Below are 23144 nucleotides of genomic sequence, written 5' to 3'. Positions count from 1 at the left end.
GTGCAAAGTTCAATAACGATGTTTATTTGTATGATAATAATGTTGAGCTATGTTTAGAAAAAAGTAACATAAAGTAAGAATACAAACAAACCTAATGCTATTGTAAATTGTTGGATGGTGTTGATGTAGCAATGAAAGAGAGGCTGCACAATAAAGAGAGATAAATGAGTTCATTAGATTTTTGGATACAATTATTGATCATTTAATAATCAGAACAATAATGATGATCTTTTTCACTTCCCATGATCATCTTTTGTATCTCAGCAAACATTTAGTCTATTAATCCATATATATACTCTAATAATCTACTTAGTATATTAAGTGCTAACCTTTTACGGTTTCTGTTCCTCATCCATATTTATTGTTGATCAGTATAATGATATTTTTTTCATATATTCACGAACAAACAATTATAATAAAAAGAAAAACTTATGAGAGGTCCCTTTATTGTTGATCAGTATAATGATAATCTTTTCCATATATTCACGAACAAACAATTATAAAAAAAATGTATGAGAGGTCCCATGACGTCAACATGGAAAGTAATATGTTTGTCCCGTGGGTCATCCATATTTATTGTTGATCATATAATGATTATCTTTTTCACTTCCCATGATAATCTTTTGCACCTTAGCAAACATTTAGTCTATTAATCCATATATATACTTTAATAATCTACTTAGTATATTAAGTGCTAACCTTTTACGGTTTCCGTTCTTCATCCATATTTATTGCTTATCGGTATAATGATAATCTTTTCTATATATTCACGAACAAACAATTATAAAAAAAATGTATGAGAGGTCCCATGACGTCAACATGGAAAGTAATATATTTGTCCTGTGGGTCATCCATATTTATTGTTGATCATATAATGATAATATTTTTCATTTCCCATGATAATCTTTTGCACCTCAGCAAATATTTAATCTATTAATCCATATATATACTCTAATAATCTACTTAGTATATTAAGCGCTAACCTTTTTCGGTTTTCGTCCATCATCCATATTTATTATTGATCAGTATAATGAATGGAGAGGAACGAAAATGGAAGATGGAGAGGATGCAAATGTGAGCATATCACGAAAATCCTTCGAATTCACTCAGTTCAGAATAACTCATCGTCTAAGTTATGATTATTTCCATATCCTAAAAGAAATGCTTATTAATTTGAAAATTATGATTATTTTTATATCCTAACAAAATATTTAAAATTGATTATTAAGTACCTATTAATTTGAAATGAAAATTAACAAAAATATGAAAAAAATATGCTGATAAATTAAACGTTAATAAATTTATAATGATTACGGTAAAAACAAATACAAATTAGATGTTGGTTTTAATAATATGTTAAAATTGATATTGTAATATTTAAAATTGATTGTTAAGTACCTACTAATTAAGAATAACTCATCATCTAAGTTATGATTATTTCTATATCCTAAAAGAAATGCTTATTAATTTTAAAATTATGATTATTTCTATATCCTAACAGAATATTTAAAATTGATTGTTATGTACCTATTAATTTGAAATGCAAATTAACAAAAATATGAATAAAATATGCTTATTAATTAAATGTCAATAAATTGACAATGATTACCGTAAAAATAAATACAAAATTGATGCTGGTTTTAATAATATGTTAAAATTGATACTGTAATATTTAAAATTAATTGTTAAGTACCTACTAATTAAGAATAATTCATCATCTAAATTATGATTATTTCTAAATCCTAAAAGAAATACTTATTAATTTTAAAATTATGCTTATTTCTATATCCTAACAGAATATTTAAAATTGATTGTTATGTACCTATTAATTTGAAATGAAAATTAACAAAAATATGAATAAAATATGCTTATTAAATAAATGTCAATAAATTGACAATGATTACGGCAAAAATAAAAACAAAATTGAAGCTGTTTTCATAATATGTTAAAATTGATAATGTAATATTTAAAATTAATTGTTAATAACCTACTAATTTGAAATAAAATTTAACAAAAATACGAATAAAATATGCTTATTAATTAAATGTTAATAAATTTATAATGATTACGGCAAAAACAAATACAAAATTGATGTTGGTTTTACTAATATATTAAAATTGATACTGCAATATATAAAATTGATTGTTAAGTACCTACTAATTTGAAATAAAATTTAACAAAAATACGAATAAAATATGCTTATTAATTAAACATTAATAAATTTATAATGATTAAGGCAAAAACAAATACAAAATTGATGCTGGTTTTACTAATATGTTAAAATTGATACTGCAATATATAAAATTGATGGTTAAGTACCTACTAATTAAGAATAACTCATTGTCTTCTAAGTGATGATTATTTTCATATCCTAAAAGAAATGCTATTAATTTTAAAATTATGATTATTTCTATTTCTTAACAGAATATTTAAAATTGATTGTTAAGTACCTATTAATTTGAAATGAAAATTAACAAAAATATGAATAAAATATGCTTATTAATTTAATGTCAATAAATTGACAATGATTACGGCAAAAATAAATACAAAATTGAAGTTGTTTTAATAATATATTAAAATTGATATTATAATAATTAAAATTGATTGTTAAGTGCCTACCAATTAGGAATAAATCATCGTCTAAATTATGATTATTTCCATATCCTAACAGAATATGGTTATTAATTTGAAAATTATCATTATTTCTATATCCTAACATAATATTTAAAATTGATTCTTAAGTACCTATTAATTTGAAATGAAAATTAACAAAAATATGAATAAAGTATGTTTATTAATTAAACGTCAATTAAATATGTAAATAATTGTTAACGAAATTGTCCCTTTGAAAATGAGAAGTGAAGATAAACACAAACGAATTTTAAATTGACTTCTAAACCAAACAAATTGGTTTTACTAATATGTTAAAATTGATACTGCAATATAAAAAATTGATTGTTAAGTACCTACTAATTAAGAATAACTCATTGTCGTCTAAGTGATGATTATTTTCATACCCTAAAACAAATGCTTATCAATTTTAAAATTATGATTATTTCTATTTCTTAACAGAATATTTAAAATTGATTGTTAAGTATCTATTAATTTGAAATGAAAATTAACAAAAATATGAATAAAATATGCTTATTAATTTAATGTCAATATATTGACAATGATTACGCAAAAAATAAAAACAAAATTGAAGTTGTTTTAATAATATATTAAAATTGATATTGTAATAATTAAAATTGATTGTTAAGTGCCTACTAATTAGGAATAAATCATCGTTTAAATTATGATTATTTCCATACCCTAACAGAATATGGTTATTAATTTGAAAATTATCATTATTTCTATATCCTAACATAATATTTAAAATTGATTCTTAAGTACCTATTAATTTGAAATGAAAATTAACAAAAATATGAATAAAGTATGCTTATTAATTAAACGTCAATAAAATATGTAACTAATTGTTAACGAAATTGTCACTTTGAAACAGAGAAGTGAAGATAAACACAAACGAATTTTAAATTGACTGCTAAATCAAACAAATTGGTTTTACTAATATGTTAAAATTGATACTGCAATATATGAAATTGATTAAGTACCTACTAATTAAGAATAACTCATTGTCGTCTAAGTGATGATTATTTTCATATCCTAAAAGAAATGCTATTAATTTTACAATTATAATTATTTCTATTTCTTAACAGAATATTTAAAATTGATTGTTAAGTACCTATTAATTTGAAATGAAAATTAACAAAAATATGAATAAAATATGCTTATTAATTTAATGTCAATAAATTGACAATGATTACGGCAAAAATAAATACAAAATTGAAGTTGTTTTAATAATATATTAAAATTGATATTGTAATAATTAAAATTGATTGTTAAGTGCCTACCCATTAGGAATAAATCATCGTCTAAATTATGATTATTTTCATATCCTAACAGAATATGGTTATTAATTTGAAAATTATCATTATTTCTATATCCTAACATAATATTTAAAATTGATTCTTAAGTACCTATTAATTTGAAATGAAAATTAACAAAAATATGAATAAAGTATGCTTATAAATTAAACGTCAATAAAATATGTAACTAATTGTTAACGAAATTGTCACTTTGAAATAGAGAAGTGAAGATAAACACAAACGAATTTTAAATTGACTGCTAAATCAAACAAATTGGTTTTACTAATATGTTAAAATTGATACTGCAATATATAAAATTGATTGTTAAGTACCTACTAATTAAGAATAACTCATTATCGTCTAAGTGATGATTATTTTCATATCCTAAAACAAATGCTATTAGTTTTAAAATTATTATTATTTCTATTTCTTAACAGAATATTTAAAATTGATTGTTAAGTACCTATTAATTTGAAATGAAAATTAACAAAAATATGAATAAAATATGCTTATTAATTTAATGTCAATAAATTGACAATGATTACGGCAAAAATAAATACAAAATTGAAGTTGTTTTAATAATATATTAAAATTGATATTGTAATAATTAAAATTGATTGTTAAGTGCCTACCCATTAGAAATAAATCATCGTCTAAATTATGATTATTTCCATATCCTAACAGAATATGGTTATTAATTTGAAAATTATCATTATTTCTATATCCTAACATAATATTTAAAATTGATTCTTAAGTACCTATTAATTTGAAATGAAAATTAACAAAAATATGAATAAAGTATGCTTATTAATTAAACGTCAATATAATATGTAACTAATTGTTAACGAAATTGTCACTTTGAAATAGAGAAGTGAAGATAAACACAAACGAATTTTAAATTGACTGCTAAATCAAACAAATTGGTTTTACTAATATGTTAAAATTGATACTGCAATATATAAAATTGATTGTTAAGTACCTACTAATTAAGAATAACTCATTGTCGTCTAAGTGATGATTATTTTCATATCCTAAAACAAATGCTATTAGTTTTAAAATTATTATTATTTCTATTTCTTAACAGAATATTTAAAATTGATTGTTAAGTACCTATTAATTTGAAATGAAAATTAACAAAAATATGAATAAAATATGCTTATTAATTTAATGTCAATAAATTAACAATGATTACGGCAAAAATAAATACAAAATTGAAGTTGTTTTAATAATATATTAAAATTGATATTGTAATAATTAAAATTGATTGTTAAGTGCCTACCCATTAGAAATAAATCATCGTCTAAATTATGATTATTTCCATATCCTAACAGAATATGGTTATTAATTTGAAAATTATCATTATTTCTATATCCTAACATAATATTTAAAATTGATTCTTAAGTACCTATTAATTTGAAATGAAAATTAACAAGAATATGAATAAAGTATGCTTATTAATTAAACGTCAATAAAATATGTAACTAATTGTTAACGAAATTGTCACTTTGAAACAGAGAAGTGAAGATAAACACAAACGAATTTTAAATTGACTACTAAATCAAAAAAATTGGTTTTACTAATATGTTAAAATTGATATTGCAATATATAAAATTGATTGTTAAGTACCTACTAATTAAGAATAACTCATTGTCGTCTAAGTGATGATTATTTTCATATCCTAAAACAAATGCTTATTAATTTTAAAATTATGATTATTTCTATTTCTTAACAGAATATTTAAAATTGATTGCTAAGTACCTATTAATTTGAAATGAAAATTAACAAAAATATGAATAAAATATGCTTATTAATTTAATGTCAATAAATTGACAATGATTACGGCAAAAATAAATACAAAATTGAAGTTGTTTTAATAATATATTAAAATTGATATTGTAATAATTAAAATTGATTGTTAAGTGCCTACCCATAGGAATAAATCATCGTCTAAATTATGATTATTTTCATATCCTAACAGAATATGGTTATTAATTTGAAAATTATCATTATTTCTATATCCTAACATAATATTTAAAATTGATTCTTAAGTACCTATTAATTTGAAATGAAAATTAACAAAAATATGAATAAAGTATGCTTATTAATTAAACGTCAATAAAATATGTAACTAATTGTTAACGAAATTGTCACTTTGAAATAGAGAAGTGAAGATAAACACAAACGAATTTTAAATTGACTGCTAAATCAAACAAATTGGTTTTACTAATATGTTAAAATTGATACTGCAATATATAAAATTGATTGTTAAGTTCCTAGTAATTAAGAATAACTCATTGTCGTCTAAGTGATGATTATTCTCATATCCTAAAACAAATGCTATTAGTTTTAAAATTATTATTATTTCTATTTCTTAACAGAATATTTAAAATTGATTGTTAAGTACCTATTAATTTGAAAGGAAAATTAACAAAAATATGAATAAAATATGCTTATTAATTTAATGTCAATAAATTGACAATGATTACGGCAAAAATAAATACAAAATTGAAGTTGTTTTAATAATATATTAAAATTGATATTGTAATAATTAAAATTGATTGTTAAGTGCCTACCCATAGGAATAAATCATCGTCTAAATTATGATTATTTTCATATCCTAACAGAATATGGTTATTAATTTGAAAATTATCATTATTTCTATATCCTAACATAATATTTAAAATTGATTCTTAAGTACCTATTAATTTGAAATGAAAATTAACAAAAATATGAATAAAGTATGCTTATTAATTAAACGTCAATAAAATATGTAACTAATTGTTAACGAAATTGTCACTTTGAAACAGAGAAGTGAAGATAAACACAAACGAATTTTAAATTGACTGCTAAACCAAACAAATTGGTTTTACTAATATGTTAAAATTGATACTGCAATATATAAAATTGATTGTTAAGTACCTATTAATTAAGAATAACTCATTGTCGTCTATGTGATGATTATTTTCATACCCTAAAACAAATGCTTATTAATTTTAAAATTATGATTATTTCTATTTCTTAACAGAATATTTAAAATTGATTGTTAAGTATCTATTAATTTGAAATGAAAATTAACAAAAATATGAATAAAATATGCTTATTAATTTAATGTCAATATATTGACAATGATTACGGAAAAAATAAAAACAAAATTGAAGTTGTTTTAATAATATATTAAAATTGATATTGTAATAATTAAAATTGATTGTTAAGTGCCTACTAATTAGGAATAAATCATCGTCTAAATTATGATTATTTCCATATCCTAACAGAATATGGTTATTAATTTGAAAATTATCATTATTTCTATATCCTAACATAATATTTAAAATTGATTCTTAAGTACCTATTAATTTGAAATGAAAATTAACAAAAATATGAATAAAGTATGCTTATTAATTAAACGTCAATAAAATATGTAACTAATTGTTAACGAAATTGTCACTTTGAAATAGAGAAGTGAAGATAAACACAAACGAATTTTAAATTGACTGCTAAATCAAACAAATTGGTTTTACTAATATGTTAAAATTGATACTGCAATATATAAAATTGATTGTTAAGTTCCTAGTAATTAAGAATAACTCATTGTCGTCTAAGTGATGATTATTTCATATCCTAAAACAAATGCTATTAGTTTTAAAATTATTATTATTTCTATTTCTTAACAGATATTTAAAATTGATTGTTAAGTACCTATTAATTTGAAATGAAAATTAACAAAAATATGAATAAAATATGCTTATTAATTTAATGTCAATAAATTGACAATGATTACGGCAAAAATAAATACAAAATTGAAGTTGTTTTAATAATATATTAAAATTGATATTGTAATAATTAAAATTGATTGTTAAGTGCTACCCATAGAATAAATCATCGTCTAAATTATGATTATTTCCATATCCTAACAGAATATGGTTATTAATTTGAAAATTATCATTATTTCTATATCCTAACATAATATTTAAAATTGATTCTTAAGTACCTATTAATTTGAAATGAAAATTAACAAAAATATGAATAAAGTATGCTTATTAATTAAACGTCAATAAAATATGTAACTAATTGTTAACGAAATTGTCACTTTGAAACAGAGAAGTGAAGATAAACACAAACGAATTTTAAATTGACTGCTAAACCAAACAAATTGGTTTTACTAATATGTAAAATTGATATTGCAATATATAAAATTGATTGTTAAGTACCTATAATTAAGAATAACTCATTGTCGTCTAGTGATGATTATTTTCATACCTAAAACAAATGCTTATTAATTTTAAAATTATGATTATTTCTATTTCTTAACAGAATATTTAAAATTGATTGTAAGTACTATTAATTTGAAATGAAAATTAACAAAAATATGAATAAAATATGCTTATTAATTTAATGTCAATAAATTGACAATGATTACGGAAAAATAAAACAAAATTGAAGTTGTTTTAATAATATATTAAAATTGATATTGTAATAATTAAAATTGATTGTTAAGTGCCTACCCATAGGAATAAATCATCGTCTAAATTATGATTATTTTCATATCCTAACAGAATATGGTTATTAATTTGAAAATTATCATTATTTCTATATCCTAACATAATATTTAAAATTGATTCTTAAGTACCTATTAATTTGAAATGAAAATTAACAAAAATATGAATAAAGTATGCTTATTAATTAAACGTCAATAAAATATGTAACTAATTGTTAACGAAATTGTCACTTTGAAACAGAGAAGTGAAGATAAACACAAACGAATTTTAAATTGACTGCTAAACCAAACAAATTGGTTTTACTAATATGTTAAAATTGATACTGCAATATATAAAATTGATTGTTAAGTACCTATTAATTAAGAATAACTCATTGTCGTCTATGTGATGATTATTTTCATACCCTAAAACAAATGCTTATTAATTTTAAAATTATGATTATTTCTATTTCTTAACAGAATATTTAAAATTGATTGTTAAGTATCTATTAATTTGAAATGAAAATTAACAAAAATATGAATAAAATATGCTTATTAATTTAATGTCAATATATTGACAATGATTACGGAAAAAATAAAAACAAAATTGAAGTTGTTTTAATAATATATTAAAATTGATATTGTAATAATTAAAATTGATTGTTAAGTGCCTACTAATTAGGAATAAATCATCGTCTAAATTATGATTATTTCCATATCCTAACAGAATATGGTTATTAATTTGAAAATTATCATTATTTCTATATCCTAACATAATATTTAAAATTGATTCTTAAGTACCTATTAATTTGAAATGAAAATTAACAAAAATATGAATAAAGTATGCTTATTAATTAAACGTCAATAAAATATGTAACTAATTGTTAACGAAATTGTCACTTTGAAACAGAGAAGTGAAGATAAACACAAACGAATTTTAAATTGACTGCTAAATCAAACAAATTGGTTTTACTAATATGTTAAAATTGATACTGCAATATATGAAATTGATTAAGTACCTACTAATTAAGAATAACTCATTGTCGTCTAAGTGATGATTATTTTCATATCCTAAAAGAAATGCTATTAATTTTAAAATTATAATTATTTCTATTTCTTAACAGAATATTTAAAATTGATTGTTAAGTACCTATTAATTTGAAAGGAAAATTAACAAAAATATGAATAAAATATGCTTATTAATTTAATGTCAATAAATTGACAATGATTACGGCAAAAATAAATACAAAATTGAAGTTGTTTTAATAATATATTAAAATTGATATTGTAATAATTAAAATTGATTGTTAAGTGCCTACCCATTAGGAATAAATCATCGTCTAAATTATGATTATTTTCATATCCTAACAGAATATGGTTATTAATTTGAAAATTATCATTATTTCTATATCCTAACATAATATTTAAAATTGATTCTTAAGTACCTATTAATTTGAAATGAAAATTAACAAAAATATGAATAAAGTATGCTTATTAATTAAACGTCAATAAAATATGTAACTAATTGTTAACGAAATTGTCACTTTGAAATAGAGAAGTGAAGATAAACACAAACGAATTTTAAATTGACTGCTAAATCAAACAAATTGGTTTTACTAATATGTTAAAATTGATACTGCAATATATAAAATTGATTGTTAAGTTCCTAGTAATTAAGAATAACTCATTGTCGTCTAAGTGATGATTATTCTCATATCCTAAAACAAATGCTATTAGTTTTAAAATTATTATTATTTCTATTTCTTAACAGATTATTTAAAATTGATTGTTAAGTACCTATTAATTTGAAATGAAAATTAACAAAAATATGAATAAAATATGCTTATTAATTTAATGTCAATAAATTGACAATGATTACGGCAAAAATAAATACAAAATTGAAGTTGTTTTAATAATATATTAAAATTGATATTGTAATAATTAAAATTGATTGTTAAGTGCATACCCATTAGAAATAAATCATCGTCTAAATTATGATTATTTCCATATCCTAACAGAATATGGTTATTAATTTGAAAATTATCATTATTTCTATATCCTAACATAATATTTAAAATTGATTCTTAAGTACCTATTAATTTGAAATGAAAATTAACAAAAATATGAATAAAGTATGCTTATTAATTAAACGTCAATAAAATATGTAACTAATTGTTAATGAAATTGTCACTTTGAAACAGAGAAGTGAAGATAAACACAAACGAATTTTAAATTGACTGCTAAATCAAAAAAATTGGTTTTACTAATATGTTAAAATTGATATTGCAATATATAAAATTGATTTTTAAGTACCTACTAATTAAGAATAACTCATTGTCGTCTAAGTGATGATTATTTTCATATCCTAAAAGAAATGCTTATTAATTTTAAAATTATGATTATTTCTATTTCTTAACAGAATATTTAAAATTGATTGCTAAGTACCTATTAATTTGAAATGAAAATTAACAAAAATATGAATAAAATATGCTTATTAATTTAATGTCAATAAATTGACAATGATTACGGCAAAAATAAATACAAAATTGAAGTTGTTTTAATAATATATTAAAATTGATATTGTAATAATTAAAATTGATTGTTAAGTGCCTACCCATAGGAATAAATCATCGTCTAAATTATGATTATTTTCATATCCTAACAGAATATGGTTATTAATTTGAAAATTATCATTATTTCTATATCCTAACATAATATTTAAAATTGATTCTTAAGTACCTATTAATTTGAAATGAAAATTAACAAAAATATGAATAAAGTATGCTTATTAATTAAACGTCAATAAAATATGTAACTAATTGTTAACGAAATTGTCACTTTGAAATAGAGAAGTGAAGATAAACACAAACGAATTTTAAATTGACTGCTAAATCAAACAAATTGGTTTTACTAATATGTTAAAATTGATACTGCAATATATAAAATTGATTGTTAAGTACCTACTAATTAAGAATAACTCATTGTCGTCTAAGTGATGATTATTTTCATATCCTAAAACAAATGCTATTAGTTTTAAAATTATTATTATTTCTATTTCTTAACAGAATATTTAAAATTGATTGTTAAGTACCTATTAATTTGAAATGAAAATTAACAAAAATATGAATAAAATATGCTTATTAATTTAATGTCAATATATTGACAATGGTTACGGCAAAAATAAATACAAAATTGAAGTTGTTTTAATAATATATTAAAATTGATATTGTAATAATTAAAATTGATTGTTAAGTGCCTACCCATTAGAAATAAATCATCGTCTAAATTATGATTATTTCCATATCCTAACAGAATATGGTTATTAATTTGAAAATTATCATTATTTCTATATCCTAACATAATATTTAAAATTGATTCTTAAGTACCTATTAATTTGAAATGAAAATTAACAAAAATATGAATAAAGTATGCTTATTAATTAAACGTCAATAAAATATGTAACTAATTGTTAACGAAATTGTCACTTTGAAACAGAGAAGTGAAGATAAACACAAACGAATTTTAAATTGACTGCTAAATCAAAAAAATTGGTTTTACTAATATGTTAAAATTGATATTGCAATATATAAAATTGATTGTTAAGTACCTACTAATTAAGAATAACTCATTGTCGTCTAAGTGATGATTATTTTCATATCCTAAAAGAAATGCTTATTAATTTTAAAATTATGATTATTTCTATTTCTTAACAGAATATTTAAAATTGATTGCTAAGTACCTATTAATTTGAAATGAAAATTAACAAAAATATGAATAAAATATGCTTATTAATTTAATGTCAATATATTGACAATGATTACAGAAAAAATAAATACAAAATTAAAGTTGTTTGAATAATATATTAAAATTGATATTGTAATAATTAAAATTGATTGTTAAGTGCCTACCCATTAGAAATAAATCATCGTCTAAATTATGATTATTTCCATATCCTAACAGAATATGGTTATTAATTTGAAAATTATCATTATTTCTATATCCTGACATAATATTTAAAATTGATTCTTAAGTACCTATTAATTTGAAATGAAAATTAACAAAAATATGAATAAAGTATGCTTATTAATTAAACGTCAATAAAATATGTAACTAATTGTTAACGAAATTGTCACTTTGAAACAGAGAATGAAGATAAACACAAACGAATTTTAAATTGACTGCTAAATCAAACAAATTGGTTTTACTAATATGTTAAAATTGATACTGCAATATATAAAATTGATTGTTAAGTACCTACTAATTAAGAATAACTCATTGTCGTCTAAGTGATGATTATTTTCATATCCTAAAACAAATGCTATTAGTTTTAAAATTATTATTATTTCTATTTCTTAACAGAATATTTAAAATTGATTGTTAAGTACCTATTAATTAGAAATGAAAATTAACAAAAATATGAATAAAATATGCTTATTAATTTAATGTCAATAAATTGACAATGATTACGGCAAAAATAAATACAAAATTGAAGTTGTTTTAATAATATATTAAAATTGATATTGTAATAATTAAAATTGATTGTTAAGTGCATACTAATTAGGAATAAATGATCGTCTAAATTATGATTATTTCCATATCCTAACAGAATATGGTTATTAATTTGAAAATTATCATTATTTCTATATCCTAACATAATATTTAAAATTGATTCTTAAGTACCTATTAATTTGAAATGAAAATTAACAAAAATATGAATAAAGTATGCTTATTAATTAAACGTCAATAAAATATGTAACTAATTGTTAACGAAATTGTCACTTTGAAACAGAGAAGTGAAGATAAACACAAACGAATTTTAAATTGATTGCTAAATCAAACAAATTGATTTTAAATTTGAAATTTGAAGATAGAAATTTGAAATTGTGACTTTTATATCCACATAATATTTTAAATTGACTATTCAACCAAACGAATTGATTTTATTATCCATAAATTAATTTCCATGATTGGTCCAAAATTATGTGACCCCGGTATAAACAACACCTCACTGTAAAACTGAGTGAAATAGAAATGGAAGTATTTCCTAAGTATGAAGCTAATTAATTTTTTGTAATAGAGCAATCACGCATATTTCTATTAACAATAAATGGGAAAAACAAAAAAAAACGACAAATTGATATATAGAACGATATAAATATAATAAAAAATTGACAGAAAAGTTAAACAAAAGTATAACGTAATGTTAGCATAGGAGTAAATTTTAATTTTAAATTTATATAAAATTATAAGACCCACAAAATTATAATAAGTAACTCATAAATCAATAATTATATAATGTAAATGGTCTTAGGAATTTATTAAAAAAAATAAAGAGGTTATTTCACTAACATTAGTTTAATATTAATCACCCAAACTCCCCAATTGATCATTATTTTTTTTATGATTGAAAATGAAAATTAAAACGTTAACTCATCATCTTAACATTTTTTTATTTCTCTAAAATTTATTTATTAATTCAATAATTTTTTGTTATATAGATTTCAACTAAAGTAACGTGAACATTATTCTTTTTGACATATATAATAAAATTGTATATATATGAAATTCAGCCATTAAAAAACTACATGAAATTAAATTGATCAAACACTCAACATGAATCATATATTAATCATAATCAAACCCGACTTCTTAAGAAACTTTTGTGAAACTCTGTCTATTTTGACAATGTTTGAATACAATATTAATAAAATACATTGTCTGGAAATCATGATTATGAAATTACAACTTTAAATTGTTAAAACAAAGTAACATTAAAATTTCTTCATCAATCAAATGGGGTCATCATTACTCCAATTTTGTTGCTTCTTGATTATTAGCTACCCTATCATCGGAGTCAGCTGATTTTTTGTCAAGAATTCCTGTGATTGCTACAACTGAACGCAAAAATGAGACGCAAACAAAAATTAACTAAAATAATCTATATTACTAATAAAATAATATTAAATTAACTAAAACCTAACAATGAGCAATAAAAAATATCTATATTACTAATAAAGAATAAATATAATTCAAGCTGTGAATGTTGAGAGCCTCTGCATCAAAATGTAAATTGAAATCTCTGTGACCATAAAAAAACCATAAACAAAGAAGTCCAAAACTACTATATTCAATTATCTGACCATATAAATAAAGGATGACATATATGTGATAATAAAGCATGTCATATATTTGAAAATCAAAGTTGAAAGTGTCTAACTCAAAGGGATTGAACAAATATAAAAATATAACCCATTGAAATAACTTCAGCCAACATTAAAGGAAAAAAAAATATAAAGGTAGAACACCCAAAAAAATTTAAGCTTTTGGGTTGCGAAAAATAAAAAACAAAAAAAAAAGTTACCCAATGATCCAGATATAAACCCAAAATGCAACGCAAGCTATAGAAGGCTTAGGAACACACAAAAATTTAATTTTTTTTGTAGTGCGAGAACTCAGAAAACAAAATAAAGGGAGAATATCCAAAAAAATTAAAGCTTTTGTCTTGCGAAAAATCATAAAACCCAAAAAAAGTGGGACATCGGAGAAGGCTGAGGTTCACAAAAAAATTTAAACTTTTGTATTGTGAGAAACAAAGAAACAAACAAAATGTAGTCAGAGAATCAAAGAAAACAAACTTGTTTGAGATAAAAATAGAAGCTTTTTGTAGATTAGTGTCTTCTTCCACCTTCTTTGCATACAATAGCAAAGGTATTGTGAGAAGTCAGAAAATAAAATAAAAAAATTTAAACTTTTTGTAGTGCAAGAACTTAGAAAACAAAATAAAGGAAGAACACCCAAAAAAATTAAAGCTTTTGTCTCGTGAAAAATCATAAAACCCCAAAAGAATGGGTATAAGAAAGAATGAACACGTTTGATAAGGCTGACAAAGACGAAAAAAATTTAACCATAAACCAAAAAAACAAAGAAAATGAACCCATACTCGTGGAGTTTTTAGATAAAAACTGTCGTTGTAGTATGCTCTTCCACCTTCTCTGCATGCAATAAAGACTGACTAAAAAAATGTAAGCTTTTGTATTGTGAGAAACAAAGAAAACAAATCTGTTTGAGATAAAAATCGAAGCTTTTTGGAGATAAAAATCACAGCTTTAGTGTTCTTTCAGCTTCTCTGCATACAATAGTAAAGGTATTGTGAGAAATCAGAAAACAAAATATAAAAATTTAAACTTTTGTATTGTCAAAAGTCACAAAGAAAACGAACCCACACTCAGAGTTTTGAGATAAAAATGACAGCTTTGGTGTGTTCTTCCACCAAGAACACGATATAAAAATGCAAACCTGGAGAGGAACGCAAATATGCTATCGTTGTCATGGAATTTGAGATAAAAATCACAGTTTTGGTGTAAAAAATCACAGCTTTAGATGTAAAAAAACGCAGAAAAATACAAAACACAAATCTGTTTGAGATAAAAATCGAAGCTTTTTGGAATAAAAATCGCAGCTTTAGTGTTCTTTCACCTCCTCTGCATACAATAGCGAAGGTATTGTGAGAAGTCAAAAAACAAAATAAAAAAATTTAAACTTTTGTATTGTCAGAAGTCACAAAGAAAACAAACCTGCACTCACAGAGTTTTGAGATAAAAATGCCAGCTTTGGTGTGTTCTTCCACCAAGAACACGATATAGAAATGCAAACCTGGAGAGGAATGCAAATATGATATCATTGTCATGGAATCTGAGATAAAAATCAGTTTTTGATGTAAAAAATCACAGCTTTAGATGTAAAAAAATGCAGAAAAACACAGAAAACAAATCTATTTGAGATAAAAATCAAAGCTTTTTGGAGATAAAAATTGCAGCTTTAGTGTTCTTTCACCTTCTCTGCATACAATAGCGAAGGTATTGTGAGAAGTCAGAAAACAAAATAAAAAAATTTAAACTTTTGTATTGTCAGAAGTCACAAAGAAAACGAACCCGCACTCATAGAGTTTTGAGATAAAAATATTTAAACTTTGGTGTGTTCTTCCACCAAGAACACGATATAGAAATGCAAACCTGGAAAGGAACGCAAATATGATATCGTTGTCATGGAATCTGAGATAAAAATCATAATTTTGGTGTAAAAAATCATAGCTTTAGATGTAAAAAAATGCAGAAAAACAGGGAGAATAAAAAAATGAAAAGAAGGAACAGAGAAGGGGGAGATAGCAATTGGGGAGAGAGAAATGAGAGAAAGTGAAAATGGTAAAAAAAATGGCGCTTGGGATTTCTGAAGGAAGAGAGATGCAAAAGGTCTGCAACAATAAATGAAAATTGCAAAACGCGTGCCACAATAAATGCTTGACATTTCGGTTACCCAAGCACATCGGGAGAAGGAAAACGTATTGGAAACGCTTTAGAAACGTATTGGAGAAGCTTGGACACGTATTGCAAAGGCTTGGAATGGGAAATGTAGTGGTGCACTGTAGCTGGAGGTGACATTTTTGGGCGGGAAATTGGGTTAACCACAGTGCGACACGTAGGCGTCCAGGGCCTTGTTTGTATATAGTTAGATGATGTACATGAAAAATTTTAAGAAAAGGGGATTAGTACCCGTGCCTTCTCCCCTCTAAAGTCCTGTGTGACGGATGGATGTTCATGCTTGCATGAGATTTTCATTCATATGACTCTAAGCTTAATTCTTTTTTGAAGTATTGGATCCGTTTTCTAGTCGGGTTCAAGAATATTCAAATAATAATTTATTTTCTTTTTTTCTTAGTTTCTATTAAAAAAAATATTGGATAGAAACTAAGAAAATAAACAAATTTATTTGAAAATAAATTAATATTAATTTATGAATAAAACTAAAACAAATGAATCAAATAACCCTCCAAAATTCTTCTACCGACCTATTGCCAATAAACTTTCCGACCTCATACGAGAACGGAAAACTAGATAATTTTCTACATCGGTGGATGAAAAATAGTGAACATAATAATTTTTTGTTGATGATGTTCCCAAAAAAAAAGATACTTCTCTTAATTTTTTGCAATATTTTTTTGGTATATATATAGATTATATTTTTAATATTATTTTTTATTTAATAAGATTTAATTTTGTAGATAACAGTATTTAACATAATGACATTTTTCTTATTTTAAATAAATTTTTTATTTTTTTTCTTTATAGACTTTAAAGTAGAGATAATTGCATTCTTTTTAACTTAGATAAAAATTTCAAGTGTAATTGTTCAAGTAATATTTTATTTTTATAATTAGTTATTGTTATTTTAAAAGTTAAAAATAGTTTCATTTGCAATAAAATAACTTTATTTTTTAGAAATCAAATAACATTATTAGTATTTCATTTATACTAATTTAGATTTAATCAAGTCTATAATGCACAATATTGAGAATATTGTTGTATGATTGTGCTAATCCTAATTGTATTGAGAATATTGCTACATGATTGTGCTGATCTTAATTGATTCTATTTGTATTAATTCTGATTGTATGTATTAATTCTTAGTGTATTTTAATTTTATTTTGTATCTTGATCTCTTGATTAATGGGATCACTTATTTTTAGGATAGATAGTTGTATCAGATATGTCAGGAAAAGCTATAAGAGAAATCTTAGTTAGGTTGTTGGATGACCTTGTATATATATCTATCCATTGTTTCTAATAGAGGCGGAACAACAAGGAGGAGGTGAAGCAAAAGCTAAGGAGAATGAAACCCGAGACGTTGCTGAAGATCAAGGAGGAGGTGAAAAAGCAGTTCGACGTCGAAAAGTCTTTGGACTAGACAATATCTGAACAATACAAAATTGTCACAAGCAAACAAGAAAAGAAAGGAAACCACGACTTGAAGTGGTCCTCTGCCTTTGATCGCCAACCAAAATCTTGTGCACTGACGACTTTCTGCCCCGCACTAAACAAAAACAGAAAAGGAAAAGGCCCAAACACTCAGAGCCAAATTTCCCACCAAAACAACATTCCCAAAAAAGTCCTATTGATCCATGATCACACGTGTAATATTTAATTTGATAGGAAATGATTTGCAAAATCAAGTCATGACATATCTATGGTTCGGAATTAGGATAAAACACTTACCTATGTGAGATTTATACACTTTGAGTGATTTTTCTTCTTTCTTGTTGGACCCAGTGTTTCCTCTAAATGGTCGCTTAGAAGAAAATTTTATCAGCATACCCTCCTTCCCCCCAGTAGACACGTTTGTTTTTCTCCAAAAACTATATGTTGCTCTGATCAATTGGAGGTTCTGTTTCTTTGCTAAAGCATGTTCGCATTTTAGCGAAAGAACTCCGAGACTATTTTAGTAGCCCGATAGCATGCAATGACTAACATCGTCATCTGCACCTTCCCCAGAGATGTCAGCGTCTTCCGGCCGAGACTGCGAAAAAGTCTCATATGCTATCCATAAGACTCAAAGTCCGATAGCATGCAGTGACTAACATCGTCATCTGCACCTTCCCCGGAGATGTCAGCGTCTTCCGGCCGAGACTGCGAAAAAGTCTCATTTGCAATCCATAAGACTCAAAGCCCAATAGCATGCAGTGACTAACATCGTCATCTGCACCTTCCCCGGAGATGTCAGCGACTTCCGGTCGAGACTGCGAAAAAGTCTCATTTGCTATACGTAAGACTCAAAGCTCGATAGAATGGAGTGACTAACATCATCATTTGCACCTTTCCCGAATATGTCATCATCTTCCGGTCGAGACTGCGAAAAAGTCTCATTTGCTATTCGTAAGACTCAAAGCCCGATAGCATGTAGTGACTAACGTCGTCATCTGCACCTTCCCCGGAGATTTCAGCGTCTTCCGGTCAAGACTGCGAAATAGTCTCATTTGCTATTCGTAAGACTCAAAGCCCGGTAGCATGCAGTGACTAACGTCGTCATCTGCACCTTCCCGGAGATGTCAGCGTCTTCCGGCCGAGACTGCAAAAAAGTCGCATTTGTTATTCGTAAGACTCAAAGCCTGATAGCATTTTGTGACTAACGTCGTCATCTGCACCTTTTCCGGAGATGTTAGCGTCTTCTGGTCGAGATTGCGAAAAAGTCTCATTTTGCTATCCGTTAGACTCAAGGGTCCAGTAGCACGTGGATATACCTCATGGTTATCCGCACCTTTATCATCCAGAGACAAACAAGTCCAATGACATCAGAATAATGATGGTCGGCCATTTCTAGTCATTTTGAAGATTTTTGCAGGTTTTCCCAAATTTTTTCCTTTCCCATCCAGAGACATCCAAGTCTGACGATGCGTTTCGCTGGTTGGGCTATTGATTGCTCGAGTGAGGATCTGCTCGAACGAAATTAGTGTCTTATCTTTACTTCCCTTTTATCTCCGATAAAAGATAAGTAAAGAGGGGCAACTGTCATACCCTAATTTCATCCGGGAACCATTGTTTGTCGGCATGCGACCTTCGTTTGACCACCTCAAAATGTTTAACACCCATCGTTGTAGAATCCGTAAAGTTCTGAGATGTTTCGGGAAGAAACCAGTCAAAAACACGAAAACGAGAGTGTATTTAGCAAAGTGGAGTGTGTGTAAATAAATTATTACACTATAATTTCATCCGAGGACCATTGTTGATTGCTTCGGAAGGCTTAACACTCATCGCGGTGGAATCCGCAAAGTTTCGTGAGATTTTGGAAAGAAAACAACCAAAAACATAAAAATTGGGGGTGAAATTATCAAGATAGGGTGTAAATAGAAATTCGAATCTAGGCCCTTTTGGAATATTTTGGAAGTTGGGTTGCTTAAGGAGGAAGCAACTGGGCGACAAGCTCCTCCACGTTTTTTTGAAAAATGGTTTATGGGGCTTCCATGGCTTTCGTAAAATTTCCAAAAATCTTGAGTAAGCATATTTCACTTAATATTGGTGAAAGGAAAGAGATGAAAAGATGAAAATCAAATCCGAAAAACTTCCGTATGGCTTCCGTAACTTTTCTGTAAAGTACGAAAAGGGGGTGAACTTAGTAATTGGGGTGCGCTTAGAAATTTTCCTCAAGAAGCCTCTAGGCGGCAAACACCTTTCTTTCTCCCTATAAATAGGGGAGGGGGGATGTTTCAAAAATATTCATGACCCCTAGGCTATGCATTTCAGCTATTTTGGGTAAAAAAACATGTTTTCGTGAAGAAGAATCGAGTCGAAGTGCTTCCGTAATGCTTCCGAGACATTTCCGTGAGTAAATCTGTGAAGATTTTCCTGCGTTCTTCATCATTCTTCGTCCGTTCTTCATTTTTCAACCGGTAAGTGTTCGAATCCGAGAATTTCAATTCATTTCTTGTTTTGTTTGCTTTCATCTTCATCTCGTTCACTTTCGATTTTCTTTTCTTCCATTTTTAACGTGCTTTAACTATTTATTTAAGCCGTTATCTCGCCTAATAAATGATAAAATGAATTTCAATCGATCATTTGTGTTGTAATGTCGTTTAATCACTGTTAAAGCAAAATCTAACCGATCGTTCACGCTGTAACCTCGGTTAAACAAAAAAAAAGCAAAATAATAATAAAATAATAAAAATATCTTGAAAAAATAATAATAAAATAATAAAAATATCTTTGAATAAAATAATCAAAAAAATCAATCGGATGTTTTTCTTTGGAAGTTTCCTTGAATGAATTGACTAATAACCAAAGTGAAACTAAGGTTAAAATCAACTCACACATCAAGCTTTGTCCGTAAAAGTCACTTAAAATCGTTTTAAGGTCCAACGCCTTAAACGGTCCTCTTTGCTTTTATCGGTTAACATGGACCATTCAAAAGCATAAAATCCACCCATAACTTTACCGCTTTTGCAAGAACTACTTAGATCTGATTTCCGCATCGCAATTGAGGATGCGTAGGAGCAAAAACCCCGCTTTTGTCGACCACCCCAAGAGATCGTTAATGATCCAACACCTTAACGTTTCTATCCTTTCAAAAACAAGATATCGTTAATGGTCCAACGTCTTAACGTTTCTAAAATAAGAGATCGTTAATGGTCCAACACCTTAACGTTTCTGTCCTTTCAAAAGAATCAAAAGATTGTTTAATGGTCCAATGACTTAACCAACGTTTAGTTCTAAAATAAATTCAAATTGAGCTTCAAAAAAAATAAATTCAAATTGAGCTTCAAACATAACTGAATTGACTTTCAGCTTGAAATTGGTTCATGAGCTTGAATTGCATTGACTTTCAGCTCTAAACCAAATTGGTTCATGAGCTTGAATTGAATTGACTTTCAGCTTGAAAAAAAATAAATTCAAATTGAGCTTCAAACATAACTGATTGTTATCCAGTCAAATTGAGATAAACAAGTTCAACATGATATGACTCATTTCTTAGTGGTGCAAACTGTAACGGGAGTATAAAGTCAATTGTACCAAAATATAATTGACATATAGTAAAAAAGATAAAATTTAGGAACAAATTATTTTGAATACATTTTCTTTTATTGGTTGACATTCATTGGAAATGACAAAATTTGTTGGGTCCCACATCATATGTAATGATTTTCTCTCTCTTGAATTTGTAGTTTTCAATAAATTCCAACTAATTACAGATGGCGTATAGAAGGAGTATGCTAAAAACTATTTCATAGCCATCCTTTGGTAATAAATTAACTATCATTTTCCTTAATTAATTATTGAACCAAATTATTCTTCAAATAACAGATAAAACTGACACTGTAAAAGAAAACTACCTGGAAAAAAACTTAGTACAGATATACATTTATGTACCCAAAATGGTATATATAGAAAATCATTTGTACATACCATATAAGGCATTCAATTGAGATTCACTTAATCTTGAAACCATTTTAATGCGGTCAAAATACAGGTCAGAAAGTCCACAGAGGCGCGCTTGGCTCACCATATCAGACTCTAGTTCGCCAAACCAAACCTTTTCCTATAAATTGAGCCTAACATCTCCTCTATGTTGCACATCAATATTCATATTTCATATCATATAAGATAGCAAAGCCTATAACCCATGGAGTCAAACAACATGCCAGACTTGAACGGTGTCGCTAAGAAGACTAAAGGCCGACAAAAGATCGAAATGAAGAAGATGAGAAACGAGAGTAACCTTCGGGTGACATTCTCGAAGCGTCGCACTGGGGTTTTCAAGAAAGCCAGTGAGCTTGCAACCCTTTGTGGCGTGGATGTCGCTGTGATTATGTTCTCACCCGGTAATCGAGTATTTTCGTTTGGCAGTCCCAGTGTTGATTCTGTTGTCCAACGCTATAAGACACAGGGCCCACCTCCCCTCCTTACCTTGGACCTCAACAAGGTGCACTCCACTGCGGACGAAGTTGAGCTCCACACACACCTCCACTGCTTGTCCAACCAAATTGCTATTGAGAAGAAGCGCACAAAGGATTTAAATCATTTAGCGAAGGCTGCAGAGGATCAGTTCTGGTGGGCTAGGCCTATTGAAAGCATGACCGATTCCCAACTTGACAAGTATAAGAAGATGTTAGAGGAGTTTAAGAGACAACTCAAAGAAAAATGTGGGAACCTCAACTGATGATGCCCTATTTAAAGTTTTAGTCAATGTTTTTTAATTTAATATGTTTTAGAATGAGCACTAGCTTAATCAAATTAATGTTTGGGTGTGGTTAGGATTGATTATCTAGGACTTATGTTTTCGTTATGTTGAATAGTCTTTATCATGTGTTGGTAAACTATGTTTCCTTTATGTTGTTTCTTTGCTTTGTTAGTGGAGTTTGTAATTGTGATGTAGTTTCTACATGATTTAGTGTTTGAATGAAAGGGCATCTTAAATACATA

General features: G+C 26.0%; 1 protein-coding gene and 1 long non-coding RNA gene across 2 annotated transcripts; one reads left to right on the top strand and one right to left on the bottom strand.

Moving 5' to 3' along the window:
- Positions 1–13991: 13991 nt before the first annotated feature.
- Positions 13992–16669, bottom strand: LOC114371000. The gene is made up of 2 exons (XR_003657981.1): positions 15975–16669; positions 13992–15881 (listed from the first exon to the last, which is right to left on the bottom strand). It is a non-coding gene; the product is annotated as an uncharacterized LOC114371000 (long non-coding RNA).
- A 5675-nt stretch (positions 16670–22344) lies between these two features.
- On the top strand, positions 22345–22881 carry LOC114371385 (agamous-like MADS-box protein AGL62). Its single transcript, XM_028328847.1, has one exon. The coding sequence runs from the start codon at positions 22345–22347 to the stop codon at positions 22879–22881; it is 537 nt and encodes a 178-aa protein (XP_028184648.1).
- The last annotated feature ends 263 nt before the right edge of the window (positions 22882–23144 follow it).

This window comes from Glycine soja, chromosome 10, assembly GCF_004193775.1.
Source record: "Glycine soja cultivar W05 chromosome 10, ASM419377v2, whole genome shotgun sequence".
Taxonomy (NCBI): Eukaryota; Viridiplantae; Streptophyta; class Magnoliopsida; order Fabales; family Fabaceae; genus Glycine; species Glycine soja.
This window is presented reverse-complemented; position numbering and strand designations above follow the sequence as displayed.